At 36.9% G+C, this 17,217-nt stretch overlaps 1 protein-coding gene across 1 annotated transcript; it reads right to left on the minus strand.

The window, feature by feature from the left end:
• Positions 1-488: 488 nt before the first annotated feature.
• On the minus strand, positions 489-15,550 carry LOC104240563 (LRR receptor-like serine/threonine-protein kinase FEI 2). Its single transcript, XM_009795425.2, has 14 exons — positions 15,360-15,550; positions 12,372-12,600; positions 11,820-11,955; positions 11,189-11,260; positions 11,035-11,106; positions 10,217-10,288; positions 8,782-8,853; positions 8,598-8,669; positions 7,451-7,539; positions 6,382-6,537; positions 5,941-6,273; positions 4,281-4,526; positions 3,527-3,660; positions 489-1,186 (listed from the first exon to the last, which is right to left on the minus strand). The coding sequence occupies exons 2-14, from the start codon at positions 12,466-12,468 to the stop codon at positions 968-970; spliced, it is 1,770 nt and encodes a 589-aa protein (XP_009793727.1). The 5' UTR covers positions 12,469-12,600; positions 15,360-15,550; the 3' UTR covers positions 489-967.
• Positions 15,551-17,217: the final 1,667 nt, after the last annotated feature.

The following is a 17,217-nucleotide window of genomic DNA, read 5'->3' on the forward strand; positions in this document are numbered from 1 at the left end:
GGGTGGTTGGCCTGATGGCAATTGACTTGAGCCTTGGGGTTTGCTCCCTTTCAAGGTCTCAAGTTCGAAACCCACTGGGTGCAAACAATTTCTGAGGGCCATCGGACTGGGTAAAACCTGAATTAACCGTGGTGCAATTGCGGAAAACTCCTTGCCGAGGGCCTATGCACCCCGGGAATAGTCGGGGCTCGAAGAGACTCGGACACCCGGTGCAAATCAAAAAAAATAATAAGTAAAACCGGGAATCAATAAAATAAAATGTAGCATGGAAAGTTGTAGTAATTAGGGAGATAAGAAACTCAAGACTCGAGATTGGCTGGCTAAAGTAGCCCCTTGTAGTACATTATTTACACTCTGCATCCAATCAAACACCAAACACAACAGCCTAATACTACTAGAATGAGAAGCTCCCCATAAAATTCCACGCGATATAATTCATTTCATGACATTAATAAGTACCACTGCAAAAGAGATTAATAGAAATAAAATAGAAAAACAAAAATACTTGTATTCAACTGATAAATCAGCTATTGTGGGGAAACATAATTTACAAAAAGGAGGTAGATGCAAAATCAATTCAATCGTTTCCATATACAACTATAACAAGGCTACAAACAGAAAAGCAAATGAAAGAAAAAGGGTTTGATTGCTCATACCACTCGTACAGATTCCGTTCCCCTGGCGAAATGAAAAGCTCAATGCACCAGAGCAAAATGATGAAATCAAAAATAGAATTAAGCACACTTAACCTCGTGATAACTAGCTGGAAACTCTGAATTTGAGGAATGATGACAGTTGAAATGGTGTTCTTTTGTCACAAATCTGCAGAAAGAATCGACAAATAGAGTAGAGAAAAGAATCTTTGCAGACTTGAAACCCCAATGCTTGCATCACTCCTCAATTTATTGCATGAAGTTGCAGATGAAAACTCAAAGGTTAACGTTCTTCGCATCCAGCAATAGCGCATTCAATCAGAGTTTGAATCATAGAAGTCACTTGGACATGGTGTCATGACTTCAGATTCAAGAATCTGAACAACCCTGTGCATGGTTGGCCTGTCATCGGGGCTTGAAGAGACACACTGTGTGGCAACTGAAAGCAGGGCATCAAGGCTTTCAGTCTGTACTCGTTCACAATGTGGATCAACTATCTCCATTCGTCTATTCTCAGATGCGAGAAAATTCAGCTGCACGATGAATATAACAAGAGTTTAGAAGACCAGTGATCTGAATAAAATACCTGGAATGCCAGCTATATGATCTGTTCGTCCTACTCTGGCAGGATACTTCACAACAAAAAGTGAAAAATTCTTTCACAAAGATGTAGGGTTAATTGGAATGACGTTTTACCAAATGATCCAAATAGTCTTGGGTTTTCACATGATTAGATCAAACTATAACAAAACTACCGATAAAATTTTGAACTCTTAATATTGATTTAATCAGTGACACTATTCAGTTTAGTCAGGTGCATATGACAATGATAGGTCTTTATTTAAGATGACTAAATTTTTATTATTTGTTGTAGATGTTAACATTATTTTGGTGCACAAACATTATTCTCCTTCAGGCTCTTGCCCATCCTTACCTATCTGGAAAAAATAAGGTTCACCATCATTCCTCATGCTCCTATTTAACATTCTTTAGTTCATTTTGCTTCAACTTTGTCCTTATTGTCCCTCATATATTTCATGGATTAATGACCACCAAGACTATTGCTGCTTAGCCTGTTTGGCCAAGCTTTTTTTGGGCCAAAAGTGCTTTTTTTTGGCCAAAAATTGAGGTGTTTGGCCAAGCTTTTGTAAGGAAAAAAAGTATTTTTGAGGAGAAGCAGAAGCAGCTTTGGAGAAGCAGAAAAAAGTAGCTTCTCTCCAAAAGCACTTTTCTGAGAAGCACTTTTGAGAAAAATACATTTAGAAACAGTTTTCAAAAGCTTGGCCAAACACTAATTACTGCTCAAAAGTGCTTTTCTCATTAATTAGCCAAACACAAACTACTTCTCACCAAAAGCACTTTTTTTAAAAGTACTTTTGAGAAAAGCACTTCTCAAAATAAGCTGATTTTAGAAGCTTGGCCAAACGGGCTATTATATTGTTGCACAACTATCATCACCGTTTGTCTCAAGTGGAAGTTTTACCTCAACAATTACCATCTTTATTGATTGTCTCAAGTGCAAGTTTTACCATAATAATTTTGTGCTCATACCCAGTCCAGTCCTTATGCAGTCTCAACTAATAACCTCTTTTTTGCTTTTCTTTGAGAAACTAACCGACCTCTTTTTGCTTATTGTGTCCAAACTTGCAGCTTAAAACACTCAATCACGTCAAAACTTAAAGGGGTCAAGTTGGAATTACTTGTCCAGCAACATGCTTCCCTCTACCTCCTTCCCTTGGTAATATCATTCTCATCTCCCCCCACCCCCCACCCACAAACCCCCAAGGAGTAATGCAGTAATTGCAAAATCAGTGAGAAGAGGAACTGGAAGGGAATTGAGGTTGGGGCAAAACGTGGCAGTGGCAAATGTAGCTTTTCAGCCTTACGCCTTTAAGATCTCACAAGATGCAAATGTGTGCTTTTGATAGATACTTGCACTCCAATAGGCAACATTTTCCAGGGATAAGGATACATCAGTTAAACAAAATATTACAATGAACTCTTTAGTGCAAACATTTAAGATGATATATGTTTTTTTTTTATGAAGCAAGGTGTTCCATTAGAAAAGCATTAAGAAGATGCATAGTTACATAGTTACAGGAGGCCCAGTACATTTAAGATGATATATGTTTGTTATTCTTTCAGACTTTCAGTAATTTCAACTTTGCCCCCAGTAGGGACCCCTCAAGTGAAGTTCACATGCATCTCTGCAGTTTGGACTCTGGTAGCCAAAAAGAGTGAGATCGTGATTAATTATGTGCATAACTACAGATAAAGGTCGAACTATCAAATTGTGACATATATTAAAACTAATTTATGAATTTAGCTATGTTTAGATAACCGATTAGCTTTTCACTAAATATTTACTCTTTGCATCAATCACTATATAGTGGTTTTGGGTTGTCACCAACTTATGCTATGTATGTTAGGTCATCCTTATGTTCTTGCTTTAGGAAGAAACACATACTTCGTTACAGTGAAAAGAATATCAGAGATGATTAACTTAGCAACTTGAAGAACGTCCATTTTTTCTCCTTAGCACCTTTAATTCAAGGAGCAAATTTCATCATTGCAGTTAAGTAGACCATTCTTGTCTAATTTGCTATTCTCACATACCTTTTGAATTACAAAGACGCTTTCTGAGTTGAATCACAGTGGAGACATCCTATCTAGACCCTTATGGATTAGATTTATATATATGTTCATCAGATTTTCCCAATAGCCTTAACCTTGCCAATAAATAGCGATAGTCACATTTGTAGCTTTAAAAAATAAAGTAAACTACCCCGCAAAGAGAATGTCAGGAATTTCAACCAAGAGAGAGAATAAACTAAAAATATTAGAAGTAAGATGTCATTAATGACATAACATACCCAGCCAACAATATTGAAGCCCTTCTCAATATATGATGCATCAGTGGGCCGCTTTCCACTTATGACTTCAAGAACCAGAACTCCAAAACTATAAACATCAGTCTTTTCTGTAGCCCTACCACTCTGCATGTATTCTTGAAAGAAAAAGTAGAAGAGAAAAGAAACACATAAGCTGTAAAACAAGCAACAAACAACTAGATACCTCAAGTGCAGCAGAAATCATTAGCCCAAAGTGAAAGCATACAAAATCAGATTTATGCATGGCACTGCAAGGAGAACTTTCTTTTTACAAGGTAAATAATTTATTAATAAGCACCCAGATAACCTCTCATCACATGTTACAACTTCTTATTTTTTATGAAATCATCATATCTTACAACTTGATGCAGCAGAGATGTGCATTAAAACATTATTTCCGATGCCTCACGTCAAAACTGCCCCTCAAGAGAAACTTTGAAATAGAACCATTTTCTCCCCCTCCCTCTGTCATTCAACTAGGCCAAATATGATCTTTTGTCAATATCAAGAAAAATAAGCATGTAAGAAATCAGAGGGTGCAACATCTACAGTCAAAAGCAGCAACCATCTTGTACTTGAAAAGAAGTAGCAAAACCTGATTAAAGAAAGAGGAAAACCAGACAGCTCTCTCCCCAATCTCAACTATTACTAGCGACAGAAAGTCATTCCTTGCATAGTTTAAAATTACAACTTCTTAAATAAAAGATGAAGATAAATGTCTAATCATGGGGTGTACCTGGAGCTAAATACCCAAATGTGCCAGCTACAATTGTTGTGATGTGAGACTCCTCATCTCCGAGTAATTTGGCCAGTCCAAAATCAGATACTCGAGCCTCAAAATTGCCATCAAGCAAAATGTTGCTAGCCTTTATGTCACGGTGGATTACTCGAGGGGAACAATCATGATGTAAATATGCCAACCCTTTCGCAGCTCCCATGATTACAGTCAGCCGTGCACCCCAGTCTAGTTGCTCAGATCTCTCTGAATAAGATGTCAAAAACGATTTTTTTATGGAACCGAAAACAATAGCCAAATCTAAAACTCTCTACCCTGGAGATACAAATAATCTGAACAGCAATAGCAATTTAAGAAGATGAACTAGCTTAAAGGAATGTCATCTTTTTTGTTGTTCTCTTTGCTTTCCGCCCTAGACGCTGAAAGCAAATGTCATGTCACTTTCCACATTCCTAACATGACGGTCATTTTGTTACTTTATTGGATAGAAGAACACCGAATCAACGAGATACTCAACCATTTTGACAATTCATTTTTTTCTTTTTGCTTGGTATACATACCAAAACTATGGATAAAAATTAGCTAAACATTACTACTGTACTGTCATGTATGTATGAATGTGGTTCTGAGGCACAATAGCTGCAAAGGATAGCGCTGCAAGCTAGCTAACTGGTAAACTAAACCAAAGGAGTTCAAGTGTAAATTAAAAGTTACTTATAAAAAGGATGTCTATATTCAAAGTTCTACAGCAGTATTTACATAAATATAGAGCACATATGAAACATCAATGACGCACTAACAGATTCTTTGGTGCCATCAGAGCTTCTTGGTTAGCTAGGAAGTTACTCTCCATTATTCTAAAGATACAAACAGTTAAATTTCCTAGACACAAAAACATTCCAGAGTGACATCTGCACCATCCAAATGTGTAAACCATTCTACTCTATTACTTAGATTAAAAGGTAAGAGATTTATGCAACCAAGCCAATGGGTACTAATCCATGTACGTTTAGAGCTGCATTAGGACAACAAACGCAAAGCTTAGTCAATGCCATTCAGAAACTTTCTCCAAAGGCTGACAATACTTTTCCAATCAATTGCATATCAAACACTGCTTTTACAGCATTCCCTTCTGTCCATACAATCTGCCAGACTTTTTGATACAATATTTCACTGGTTGGATCAATCAAAATAGCAGTACAAAGTGATTCCTTATCATAATTTATCCGGTTCTGTCCTCGATGAACCTCTTTATACAAAATCTGTCAGTTTAATTGGGTTATCGAAGTGGCAAGTATTATGAGAATAACTTGGTCTGTTTATGAATGTCTACTGTTTAAACGTCTCATGGCACTTTAGTGAGCTCATATTAATTAGCCAAGGATATTATTACCATTACTGTTACTGTTAGTAGATTGCCCTTGTTATCTCCAACTGAGCCACACAACCCTAAGTTCAATCAGGTGCTGTACAGGGAAGATAACCAACCCTGTTGTGCTTTGAAAAGTCAAAATTGCTAAAATCTCAAATATTTGCCAATTAGAAGAGAAAAGCCAGAAATTCTCAGCAAAACCCAGCTTATGTGCTAAATCCGGAAAATAACAAATATTTTCACCAATTGTTAAGCACCGGGACATTTTACAAAGGACGTATATCTCACCGTGCAGAACTTCATCTAGGCTACCTCCGGATAAGAAGTCATATATCAACAACTTCGATGTTGGAGAATTGCAATATCCTCGCAGATTTACCAGATATCGGTGCTTAATGCTTCCAAGAATTTCCAGCTCCCTCTCGAAGAACCTATCAAAGCCTTCATTCATCTTGATAATTCTCTTCAAGGCAAATACATTGCCGTCATCCATTGCAAGCTTGTATACAGTTCCAAATCCCCCAGAACCAATTATGTGTTCTCCATTCAGAGTCTCCAGCTTTTTGATGATATCCTTTGAAGAGTAGGGCAAATCTCCATGAAACATGACAATCGATGCACCTGAGAATTTAATAATTGTAAGCCTTTTACATGGAATTTAAAAGCATAAAGCAAATAAAGATGAAGAACTTTAGAATTGTAACTTCCACATAGGTTCTAGATAAAGACCTGCACAAACATCCATTGCAAGGCTTTTGCCATCATTTTTACCCAGTCTCTTGTAGAGGAAACAGCCCCAGAAACACATCAGTGCCACCAATAGCAGAGCACCCACAGTGGCAGATGCACTTATCAGTAGTCGACCATTCTTACTTTGGTTTTGGGCTGAGAAACATGGAAAGAAGTATGAGATTCACCATGAAACATGAATGGAAGGAAGTGAAACAAACGATGAAAGAAAACAGGGAAATTAAAAAGCAGTAGAAAAGGCTACACGTCCAATGACAAGTAACTATTTCATCAAGTCATGCTGTCAACATATAATGGTGCTGCTTAAAACTATGAAGTCTGCACACTTATGTGATTCCACCAATTGAAGTAAAAAGTTTTCTTGTTAGCCTGACAGATGAACAAATCCTTCACAAATATCATTTGAAATTCTAGTCAACAGAAATTACACAAAAACAAAAAACATGTCGTAGATGTTGCAGTACCATGAATTACCTTTACATATCTTAAAAGTGAAGAATACGAAGATACTTACCAAAAAAAAATGTATGCTAGATCTTTAATTTTTAGAAGAACAAAGAAATCTAGAATGTGAACTCCTATGAAGATAGAGGTGCTTCGTTTCCAACAATGACATTACTGCAGTTAAACCATTGTCATGTTCTTTTGTCTACTTGATATAGGAAATCCAGAAAAGGACAAGTTGTTGTCTTTGGCGGCCGAAACACCAGGAGCTGTTTTTTATGACCGAGAAATATGCCTGGGGCCAATCCTTAGGTTCAACCACAGCCTTTGAAACTCAGGGATAATGGGCCCACCCCTCCACCACTTCTCCAATTAAATACCAGGCTTAATTCGCATGGCGGATGGCTCAACCCTGTGACCTAAGTCACAAGTCCCTCAACCTTTGTCACTTGACCTAAGCCAAGGGGCAAAGAATTCTGTAACTAGGAGTCCTTAATCATCTGAGAAATGATTCTGTGGATATTGATATATGCCCTCTTATAGACAAAAAAAATTGGACTTGATATCTGACTAGGATTTAATGCTGATAATGTGTCACCTTTACCTGCAACTGGGGACCGGGAAAATGAAGGACCTCCAGCTTTACAGTCCTGACTGATTTGCTGGCCACACAAATTACGATTTCCAAGAAATCTGCCATAAATTCGAAAATCAGAAATCATGTAAAACCAAGCCAATCGGTGCTTAAGTCGTCAACTACAATTGTTAGGTCAAAATCATATCAGGCAGCCATTTTGTGCACATGCAATCCACTACAAGTCTCACTCCCCTTTCCAATGATGGGTACTAATCAAGAATATGGTTGTATCGAAGGCTAAGACTGCTATACACTTCCTTTTCACTAATACACATTTTACTAACCAGTGTGGTTATGGACTCTCAAGAATTTATGGACCTCAATCCTAATTTCAAATGCAATTGCTAATTAAGGCAACACCCTCAGTGTCATCCCAGAATTAGTTACAATTTTTTTTGGTGGATTCCTGAAAATAAACAGTTGTGCAACACAAGGATGCTGATAAAAAGGGCAGCCCCTCCCTCCCTCCCTCCCTCCCTTCCCCCCTCTCTCTCCATATATATATATATATGGAGTTGATACACGATGCTGCAAACGGTATAGACATGTATTAGTTGTGTCGAGAAATACATAAACAAGGCAGAGTATCTGAGGAAAGAAATGACAAGTAATACAGATCACATATATGCTCTGACAATTCAAATGCACTTAACAAGAAGGGACTTTTGTAAAGGTGTTACTTACGAATATGGTTGTATCAAAGGCTAAGACTGCTATACACTTCCTTTTCACTAATACACATTTTACTAACCAGTGTGGTTATGGACTCTCAAGAATATGGACCTCAATCCTAATTTCAAATGCAATTGCTAATTAAGGCAACACCCTCAGTGTCATCCCAGAATTAGTTACAATCTTTTTTGGTGGATTCCTGAAAATAAACAGTTGTGCAACACAAGGATGCTGATAAAAAGGGCAGCCCCTCCCTCCCTCCCTCCCTCCCTCCCTATACACGATGCTGCAAACGGTATAGACATGGATTGGTTGTGTCGAGAAATACATAAACAAGGCAGAGTATCTGAGGAAAGAAATGACAAGTAATACAGATCGCATATATGCTCTGACAATTCAAATGCACTTAACAAGAAGGGACTTTTGTAAAGGTGTTACTTACGAATCATTTCCAAAGTTGGCAAGGTGTCCATCAGTAGGTATTTGCCCAACCAAGAAATTTGTCGACACGTTGCTGCAAACATTGAACAAAAAATATTAATTCAGAGGTGTAACCCAACCTCACCCCTCAAATAAACGTTTTGCACTTTAAGTTATTGGCAGGTTAAAACTTTTAGGGCACTCACAAAGAGACAAGATTGTTCAGCTTGCCAAGGGATGGTGGAATGTTTCCGCTAAGAGAGTTGCTTGAAAGATCTCTGGCAGAAGTTAAAAACCAACATCAATTGGTTGTACTGTAGGAGTAATTACTAAGGCTCAACAATCTATCACATGCGTAGAATTGAGACAGATAAATAAGTTCTGCATTAGAAGTTACAAGCTCTTTTTTATAAGGAAAAAATGTTCACCCAGACTAAATCAAGCTCTCAAATGTAAAAATCACAAGGTAAAATGTCACTCTTTCCTGTGTCAAAGCCGCTCTATTTTTACGATAAACTGCTCATAAAAGCCTTATATTCCTCAATTAGGTTTCTCTCCATTACCTGGAAGAGTACAGAGGTAAAGTATGCATGACTTTTCTTGGCTCTTTAATGTTAAAAGAAAGGTTGTATTGGTCTAGAAAGAAAAACACTAATGACTCCAAGAACCACATCCCTAAGATATGACAGACAGAGAAAAAAATCAGTTGACATGTTGGTCCCTCTTCACTAGAAATCCTGAGAGCTAATTCATGAAATCCTCCAGTTATCTGATACCACAATGATGCTAGAGTGTGACTACCAGTAATTGCATAAGTATAAAAGATGACACCACCATGAGACCCACAAGTAACTCCAGACAATGGAGCATGACAATAGAACAAATGAATCTCCAGTTGTCTCGCGTTTCGTAGGCTCTTCATACTAGAGGGAGGGAAAATGCACAAGAAGAAGGGTGTTCAAATTAGCAAGGAAGATGACAGGATCCCAGGGCAGAGGCTGGGACATTTAGGAGAATGGAATGTTGTATGTAGTAACAATCAACATACGAAAGATACACCTGCATAATTAAAGTAACAAGCAGAATAGAAGCTCATACAGGAAACATACAGTTGGATTGGAGTTTGTGTAAGATGAAGGGACAGGCAAAAGCATGATTATGGGCATTAAGATGAAAGGGTAGGAAGAAATTGATAAAGAAAACCTAAAGAAGGGCTGATAGTAAGTAGTAGAACCACGGAGCAACAAGAATCTAATTGCAATAATAAGTTTTTGTTTTTGTTTAATTGTTGTTTGGGCTGAGGGGGATGGAGAAAGGGGTAGGGGATTACATAGTGGGGACTTGAACCTTCCCCCTATAATGGCGGAAGGCGTGTAAGCTCACCGGGGTATTAGGTTAGATAGCACAAACTGTCAAAAGTCAAAAAAAATTGGGAAAAGGTTGTATATTTTATTCGAGGAATGTCTACATAATTATAGATATTTTGGTTACATAGGTACAGTCATCCACGAAACCTAAATGTTGTCCAAATGCATCATGCTTACTTATGCAGATTAAGGTGAATGGATCGTATAGGAGATTGAGACCTGCAGAACAGCATGCACAGAAAATAGAATCAAAATATGAGACACAAAGTCTTACAGATTCTCAAGCTCAGGAAGGTTCCCCAACTCATCAGGAATCCATCCGCTTAAATAGTTACCCTGTAGAAACCTGCATAAAATATTATAATTCCTAACAAATTAGCTAACTTGTACAGTAATAACTTTGTAATTTGAAATTCTAAAACAAAGCCAACAAAAAAGCCGCTCAAACCTCTCTTGAACATATCAAACCGAAATACGGATTAAGTCTGTTCTATTTTACATATCAAGATTAGTAGCATAACAAGGACTATAACATCTAGCAATACCAAGCTGGTTTTGCAATATGAAAGGAGATAAAGTGATTAATCTTATACATGAACTAGAAAGAGTGTGATGATAAAATGTGGACAACTCTTTATAAAGATATTGAATTTTGCACTCAACTTTTTTATGCTCGAACTCCATAAAACAGAATGCCAGCTTTACCATTTGTACAAGTATCGCTATTACTTAGCAAAAGGAGGATCAACCATAATACAAAGCATAAATTCTACGAATAAACAAACTGATCATAGAATTCCAGGGTTAAGTAATGCAACTTCCTCCTAAAATTGAGTCATGGGAATATGGTGTGGTTCAGGCTTAGTACGATTCAGATGATAGTGAGGTTACGGGGAAGAAGGAGATGGGAGGTGGGACTCTGGGAGCTGAGGATAGGGATATTGTATCCGCAGGGAATCCTCAAATAGCATGTAAACTATGTTGAAGTTCTTTCTATTCACTCAAGTGCATATCGCAGAAACTCAAGCACCTCAATAAATGAAGAGAATTAGATATGCAGGTTTCGCCAAAGAAGTGCATTGCATAACTTACAAAGATTTCAGTTTTGTACAATTTCCCAATGCAGGAGGTATTGTCCCATAGAAATTATTGTCATGAAGAGCTCTGCATTTCGGTAGATTGTGTTAGCATAGTATAGTGGGACTGACAACAATAGAAACGTGAACAGAAGGAAATGGAAGCATACAGAAACTGCAACTGGTCTAGCTTCCCGATATCTGGCGATATAGATCCACTGAGCTTGTGATCAGGGAGGATTCTGAATGATAAAAGAAAAAACAATTATAGTAGTTCACATAGTAGATTTCAATACGTAAAAGGCTACATTAGAAGTAAAGTATCAGTCCGTTAGAATGTTAGGTCAGTGTCAAGTATTAGTATTAAATTAGTCTCTTATTAGTTAAATACAAAATGTCGGGTAGTTACTCGCATGATAGATACAAAATTGCTTAGAGATAATGTTTTGTAGGGATATTCGGTGAAGATACTAAATCCAGGCCATTTGACAAGTAGCAACTGTAAAACAGTGCTAGAGAATCAGCCCTACAGAAATGCAACATAATGCAATCAAAAACGCTTCCACGTATTGTCAAGATCAGCTGCAATTCAGTTCTACAAGATCAAAAATCCAATTTGATCCAGAAATTACCTTCCCAACTACTGAGGGTTCTCAGCATTTATTTAGTGTAATTTTATATCAAAATATTTCTATTTCTGAATTATGGAGCCCAAAATAATATGTGAAAATAGAAAAATAACTAGAACCGCAACAATGCCATCACCGGCAGAGATGTTTTAACAAAAATACAGATACTCACAATGATATAACTCTCTTTGATTTTGGGTCACAAAGTACTCCTTTCCAGCCACATGGGTCCGAATCTTCTGGTCTCCACTGCTTAAGAACACCATCTGAACCAAGTACTGAGATCCTAAAGTTGACAAGCGCTTGACCTGCGAAGATGTGGAAAAGTTTAAAGTGTGGACTAAAGTGTAACTCTTACAATATGGAACAAGCTTCAGATTACACACATCCATTATCAAGTGCGGCAGTATCAGCATTACATTCACGTAATTTTTTTACGTAACAACGGAAAAGAAACTCAACAGCATCAGAAGACTGAAAATATCCAATTACTAGAGGCTAACAAGTTCCAACGGACAATCACCTTGCGATCTACTTTATTAAATAACAGAGATTTGTCCTTGATTTAGAAAACTGACCAAAGAACGAAACCTGTTATATCAACTGGATCAAGCATGTTATATTTCTCGACATACTCTCATCAACTGAAATACACGGGTGACTAGCCTGTAACCTATATAGACAAATCAAGTAAGAAATACTGAAGAAAGGTGTGACATCGCACCATCAGGACTGAGAGCTAGCGCAACTCTTGAGAAAATGCAAAGCAGCAGCACACTTGAAAACAACAGCTCCCGAATTTTCAAAGAGAAGCCGCCCATCTCGGCGCAGGTCAAGCATAATAAGGCTACTGAAGAACATCTGACAGACTACGCTGCGCTGCAGTTCCCTTGGACATACAGTGAACAAGATGTGACACCAAGAAACCAGCAATGAAAAACGAGAAATGCTCCCTGGAGGAACACAAACACAGCAAAAGATATTAGAAAGAATCCTGTTATGATCAAGGCAACTTTTATAACTGAAATAACATAGAAAAACATAAACAGCGAATCTACAGATAATTCTCACAGATCGGTGCATATTATTTCCAATTGTTCAACTACATTGACATGCAGTTGACACTTGTCTTGCAAAAACTACGTTGAGAACATTAAATTGTCCCCCGGAATCATACACATGATGTGAAGACTACATTTCGCAATGTAGACATAACTTCTCAAACATAGAGTAGGATGTTCATTCCAAGAATATTACTATTCTTCCATAATGCTTTATTGCGACCCAAGACTCTTACTGGATTACCAAATCATGTCAGTAAATTTTGCACTAGGTTCAGAGCACATATATTGTAGAATACGGAGAACAAATTAGTTGCGAAATTCAGCTTAACGACAGAAATATACATGAACAGCATGAATCAGGGAAGAAGAGTACTGATTTTGAGTCTGTCATTAAGAGAGTAATAGTCCCTGCCACCTGCCACAAGTTTGAAAAGAATGCTACTTGCACATACTAGTGTTATTATTAATAGGACAAATGAAATCTAGATTAACAAATATATTCACATGCATGTATGTTGGGCAACCAAATATTTTGAAGCCGGAATGATTAGCAAGACTAACAAATCATGCTTTCATCGGAGTCTTCAAATGTGCAGAGGGAGCAAGGTTGACAATATAACAAGATGTTGCAATGGCTTCAAAGGTGCAGGGAACATGGCTGACACTATTTGCATCCTTGATGGATTTACATACTTGTATTTGGGCAACCAAATATGTTGAAGCCGAAATAATTAGCAGGATTATCTAATTTTTTTCTTTGGATTATCAAAGTACAAAGGTGCAGAGGGAGAATGATTGACAATATAACAAGTTGTTGCAATGGCTTTTGCTTAAACAGTCATGGATCAACCTAACAGTTGAGATCATGTGCGAGCTCTTTCCAAAAGAGTCTTGTTCATCCTTTCTGCCACAATATTTTGTTGAGGCGTCATCTTTTTAATAAGATAAATAATTCTATCAATAATGGGCAGATCTCCGAACACAAGCAGTATGCCAAAAAGTAGAAAATCTGTAACATCATATGATTCTCTACTAAAGACACCAATATTCTGCACATTGGAACTTCATGGGTGCACAAAAAGAAAACTAGGAACGAGAGGCTTTTCCTTAAATGTACATAATCGTTCTCTGTTCCTTCAAAACTTTCCTTTTTCATTCCTTCCACAGGACACACATGAGTTCTTCTGGAGCAACATCACATCTTAGTAGTGTAGTGTCGAGCAATTGCTTCATTCTTGCAAAACGTCTTAAATTCATCAATATGGAATTCCAAGTCATTATCCGTTCTAAGTTGCTTGATTTGTTTTCCTTTCTGCTTTTGTGAAGGTGAAATAAATTTACTATATCAACCAAAACTATGCTAATATAGAGATTTGTAACGTCATGTCATGATCTATTTCTTGGCCTTTTTATGAAAGCACTGTTGCCCAATATTTGGTCAAACATTTTAAGCATTGTTGGCTAATTGCCCAAACCTTTTCTTAGAATTGGGGTCAATTCCGAAGATCGGGCGTCTTTTGTAGATAATCATGTTCTTATGTAAATTCTCTACTTTTTGGTATACTTCTTGTACACGGGAGTTTTTCTCCTTTTGATTAATACAATTTACCTTATCAAAAAAAAATTAGGGTCAATTCCCTCTCACTTTAGACACATCATTAAGAAATTGAGAAGAACAATTTTGGTGTTTTCTCTTGTATCAAAATAGAGAATATTCTGTGGAAGAGTTAAGGGTGGGAGAATACTTGTTTGAACCTCTTTGTGAGTGTTTTGTGTAAGATTATTCTCTCTGATTATTTTTGGGTTAATTATGGTTATCTCTAGTTTTGCATGCTCTTTTGTATACTTTTTGATATATAGAACTGATCCTCTCTGCACATGGCCATAGGTCTTTTTGACCGAACCACGTAATGTTTGTGCCTCCTTATATGCTTTATGTAACATCATTTTTTACTTGTTTTGTCTAATCCCGCACTATCCAGAATTTCGATCCTAACATAACGACCTTCTAACATGTACCAGTTCCAAGAGTCCTAAAAGTGAGAAATTTTAAACCTTTACTGCTTCTTTCCTGACAAAAAATAAAACCAATTACATGCTTGATCTTGACCAAACATAGGAGCATTAAGAGCACCATTTCCACTTCATCCAGAACACGCTCACCCCTTTTTTCAACTGAAACTACAGAATTTCAGCATTCTCACAAAAAGCAGACACATGTATAGAACCCCAAAACCAATGTACACCAATCACAGCATTAAGTTCTATCCAAACAAAAGATTCAACAAAAAATCTGATCTTTATACACACACTAACATATAAAAAACCAAAATCAAACACCTGAAAATGCAAATATGAAACCCACAATCACCAAATACCAAAACCAATGTACCCACAATCACCAAATACCAAAACCAATGTACACCCATTAATGCACTCAGTAGATCAAAGCTTTATACAATACACTAACACAAGCACAACCAAAACCCAAACCTGAAAATGCAAAAATGAAAACCCACGACCCCCTAAACGCCAAAAGGACAAAACCAAGTACACCCGTCTAAGCACTCAGTACAATCCAACAAATTTTTTGAAAATTAAAAGCTTTATAATACACTAAACATAACAAAAAAGCGCAAAAGCAGTACCTGAAAATGCTAGATTCAATCTGCAAGTGAGTACCCAACGTTCATTTCACAGTGATACACAAAAAGGTTGAAGTTTGAGCTGTAAAATTTAAGTTAGAGTAACACAGAGAAAAAGCTAAGCCTTTGCCATGACAGAGTGTGGATTTTGGCTGCTGTGTATAAAATAAAATCTTTTTGGTGTTGTTGAATGGAGGTAGATTTGAGATTTTTGAGAAATTAAAAATGGTTACTGGGACTGGCTGGCTCATCAGTGGGAACCAATGAGAGTGGAGTGGGTTCGTACGTGGAGAGTGACTCCTCATGCGTGCGACCGACGCTGGTGATGGAGTGGGGACTCAATTGCTGTGAGGGCTACAAGCTACAATCAGAAAAATCTCAAAAAAAATTAGGAAAAATAGTAATTTTGGTCCTTGAGATATTGCTTAATTTCTTTTCTAGTCTTTGTAATATTCCACATAGCACATTCAACCTTTAATTAAAGGGTGATTGACATAGTTGTACACAACAATAAAATTATTTACCCTTCCTTATCTATTTACTTTCTGCCAATCAAACTAATTACATTTCCTACTCACATAAACTTTTGTGGGTAATTTCCTCTTTTTTCTCCTTTTCTTTTTTATTTCTCTGCTTCTTTTCTTTTCTCTTTTCTCTTTTTTCTCGTTTTCTTCTCTCCTTTTTTCACTTTTTCTTTTCATTTATTTTTTTTCCCAAGCCATCTTATTATTATTTTTACCATAATTTATTTCACACTTAGTTTGGCTCCATCTTTGTTTATTTTTTCCTTTTGCTTATTTCTTTATTTGTTGTTCCTTTTCTAATTTCATTTAACTCCTTTTTTCTTTTATTTTTCTTTTTCTCTTCATAGTCTAACTTCATTTATTATTATTTTTTGCTCTTTTTATTATTCTTCTTTTTTATATAATAAAAAAAGATAATTGATATAAAAATATTTGTTCACCTTTTTTAAAAATAACAGATATAATATAGAGTTTGTCCTTTTTTTTTCTTTTTTTCTTTTTTTAGTTCAATTACTAGAACAACTTATACATTATAATTGTTTTTAGTTGGGTTCATGATCATTTTTGGTACAGCGTGTTGAGGTTGTTACGGTATTTGTATGTTAGAATCATGTCTCGTAGAGAATTTTGGCTGCTAAAATTCGGTTCTAAGGCTTGTGGGCCAAGGTAGCAGGAAGGATCTTCAGTAGCTGGCCTAGCAGATGACTCTTAGTTAGACTGGTACTAGTTAGGATATCACATAAGGGGAATCCCATTCTAGGAGTTCTCTGGCTCGAGCTAATGTGCTCACATGGGTTGTGGTAACACGGGAGGATGCATGAGGTGTCAAATAGTGATTTGGGCAATTGCGAAGTAGTTCTTAGCACGTTCAAGGACGAACGTATATTTAAGTGGGAGAGATTGTAACAACCAGACCGGTCATTTTGAGCTCTAGTGCGTCGTTCGGCTGTTTGAGGTCTTGAGTAGTTTCAATTCATGTTTTATAACTTGTACGCGTAGTCGCAATTGGATTTTGGAAATTTCGGAGTTGACTTGGATGGAAATTTCTCATTTTAGAAGCTTTAAGTTGGAAGAGTTGATCAAGGTTTGACTTTTGAGTAAATGACCTCGAAATCGAGATTTGAAGGTTCCAATAGGTTCATATGATGATTTCGGACTTGGGCGTATGTTCGGGTAGAGATCGGGTGGCCCAAGAACATTTCGGCGCTTATTATGGGAAGTTGGCAATTTGAAAATTTTAGAATTTTTTAAGTTTGGTTTGAAGTGGATTTTGATGTTATTGATGTCTATTTGGGGTTTCAATCCTCAGAATAGGTTTATATTGTGATTTGTAACTT

The sequence above is a fragment of the Nicotiana sylvestris genome, chromosome 8, assembly GCF_000393655.2.
Source record: "Nicotiana sylvestris chromosome 8, ASM39365v2, whole genome shotgun sequence".
In the NCBI taxonomy this organism is placed as follows: domain Eukaryota; kingdom Viridiplantae; phylum Streptophyta; class Magnoliopsida; order Solanales; family Solanaceae; genus Nicotiana; species Nicotiana sylvestris.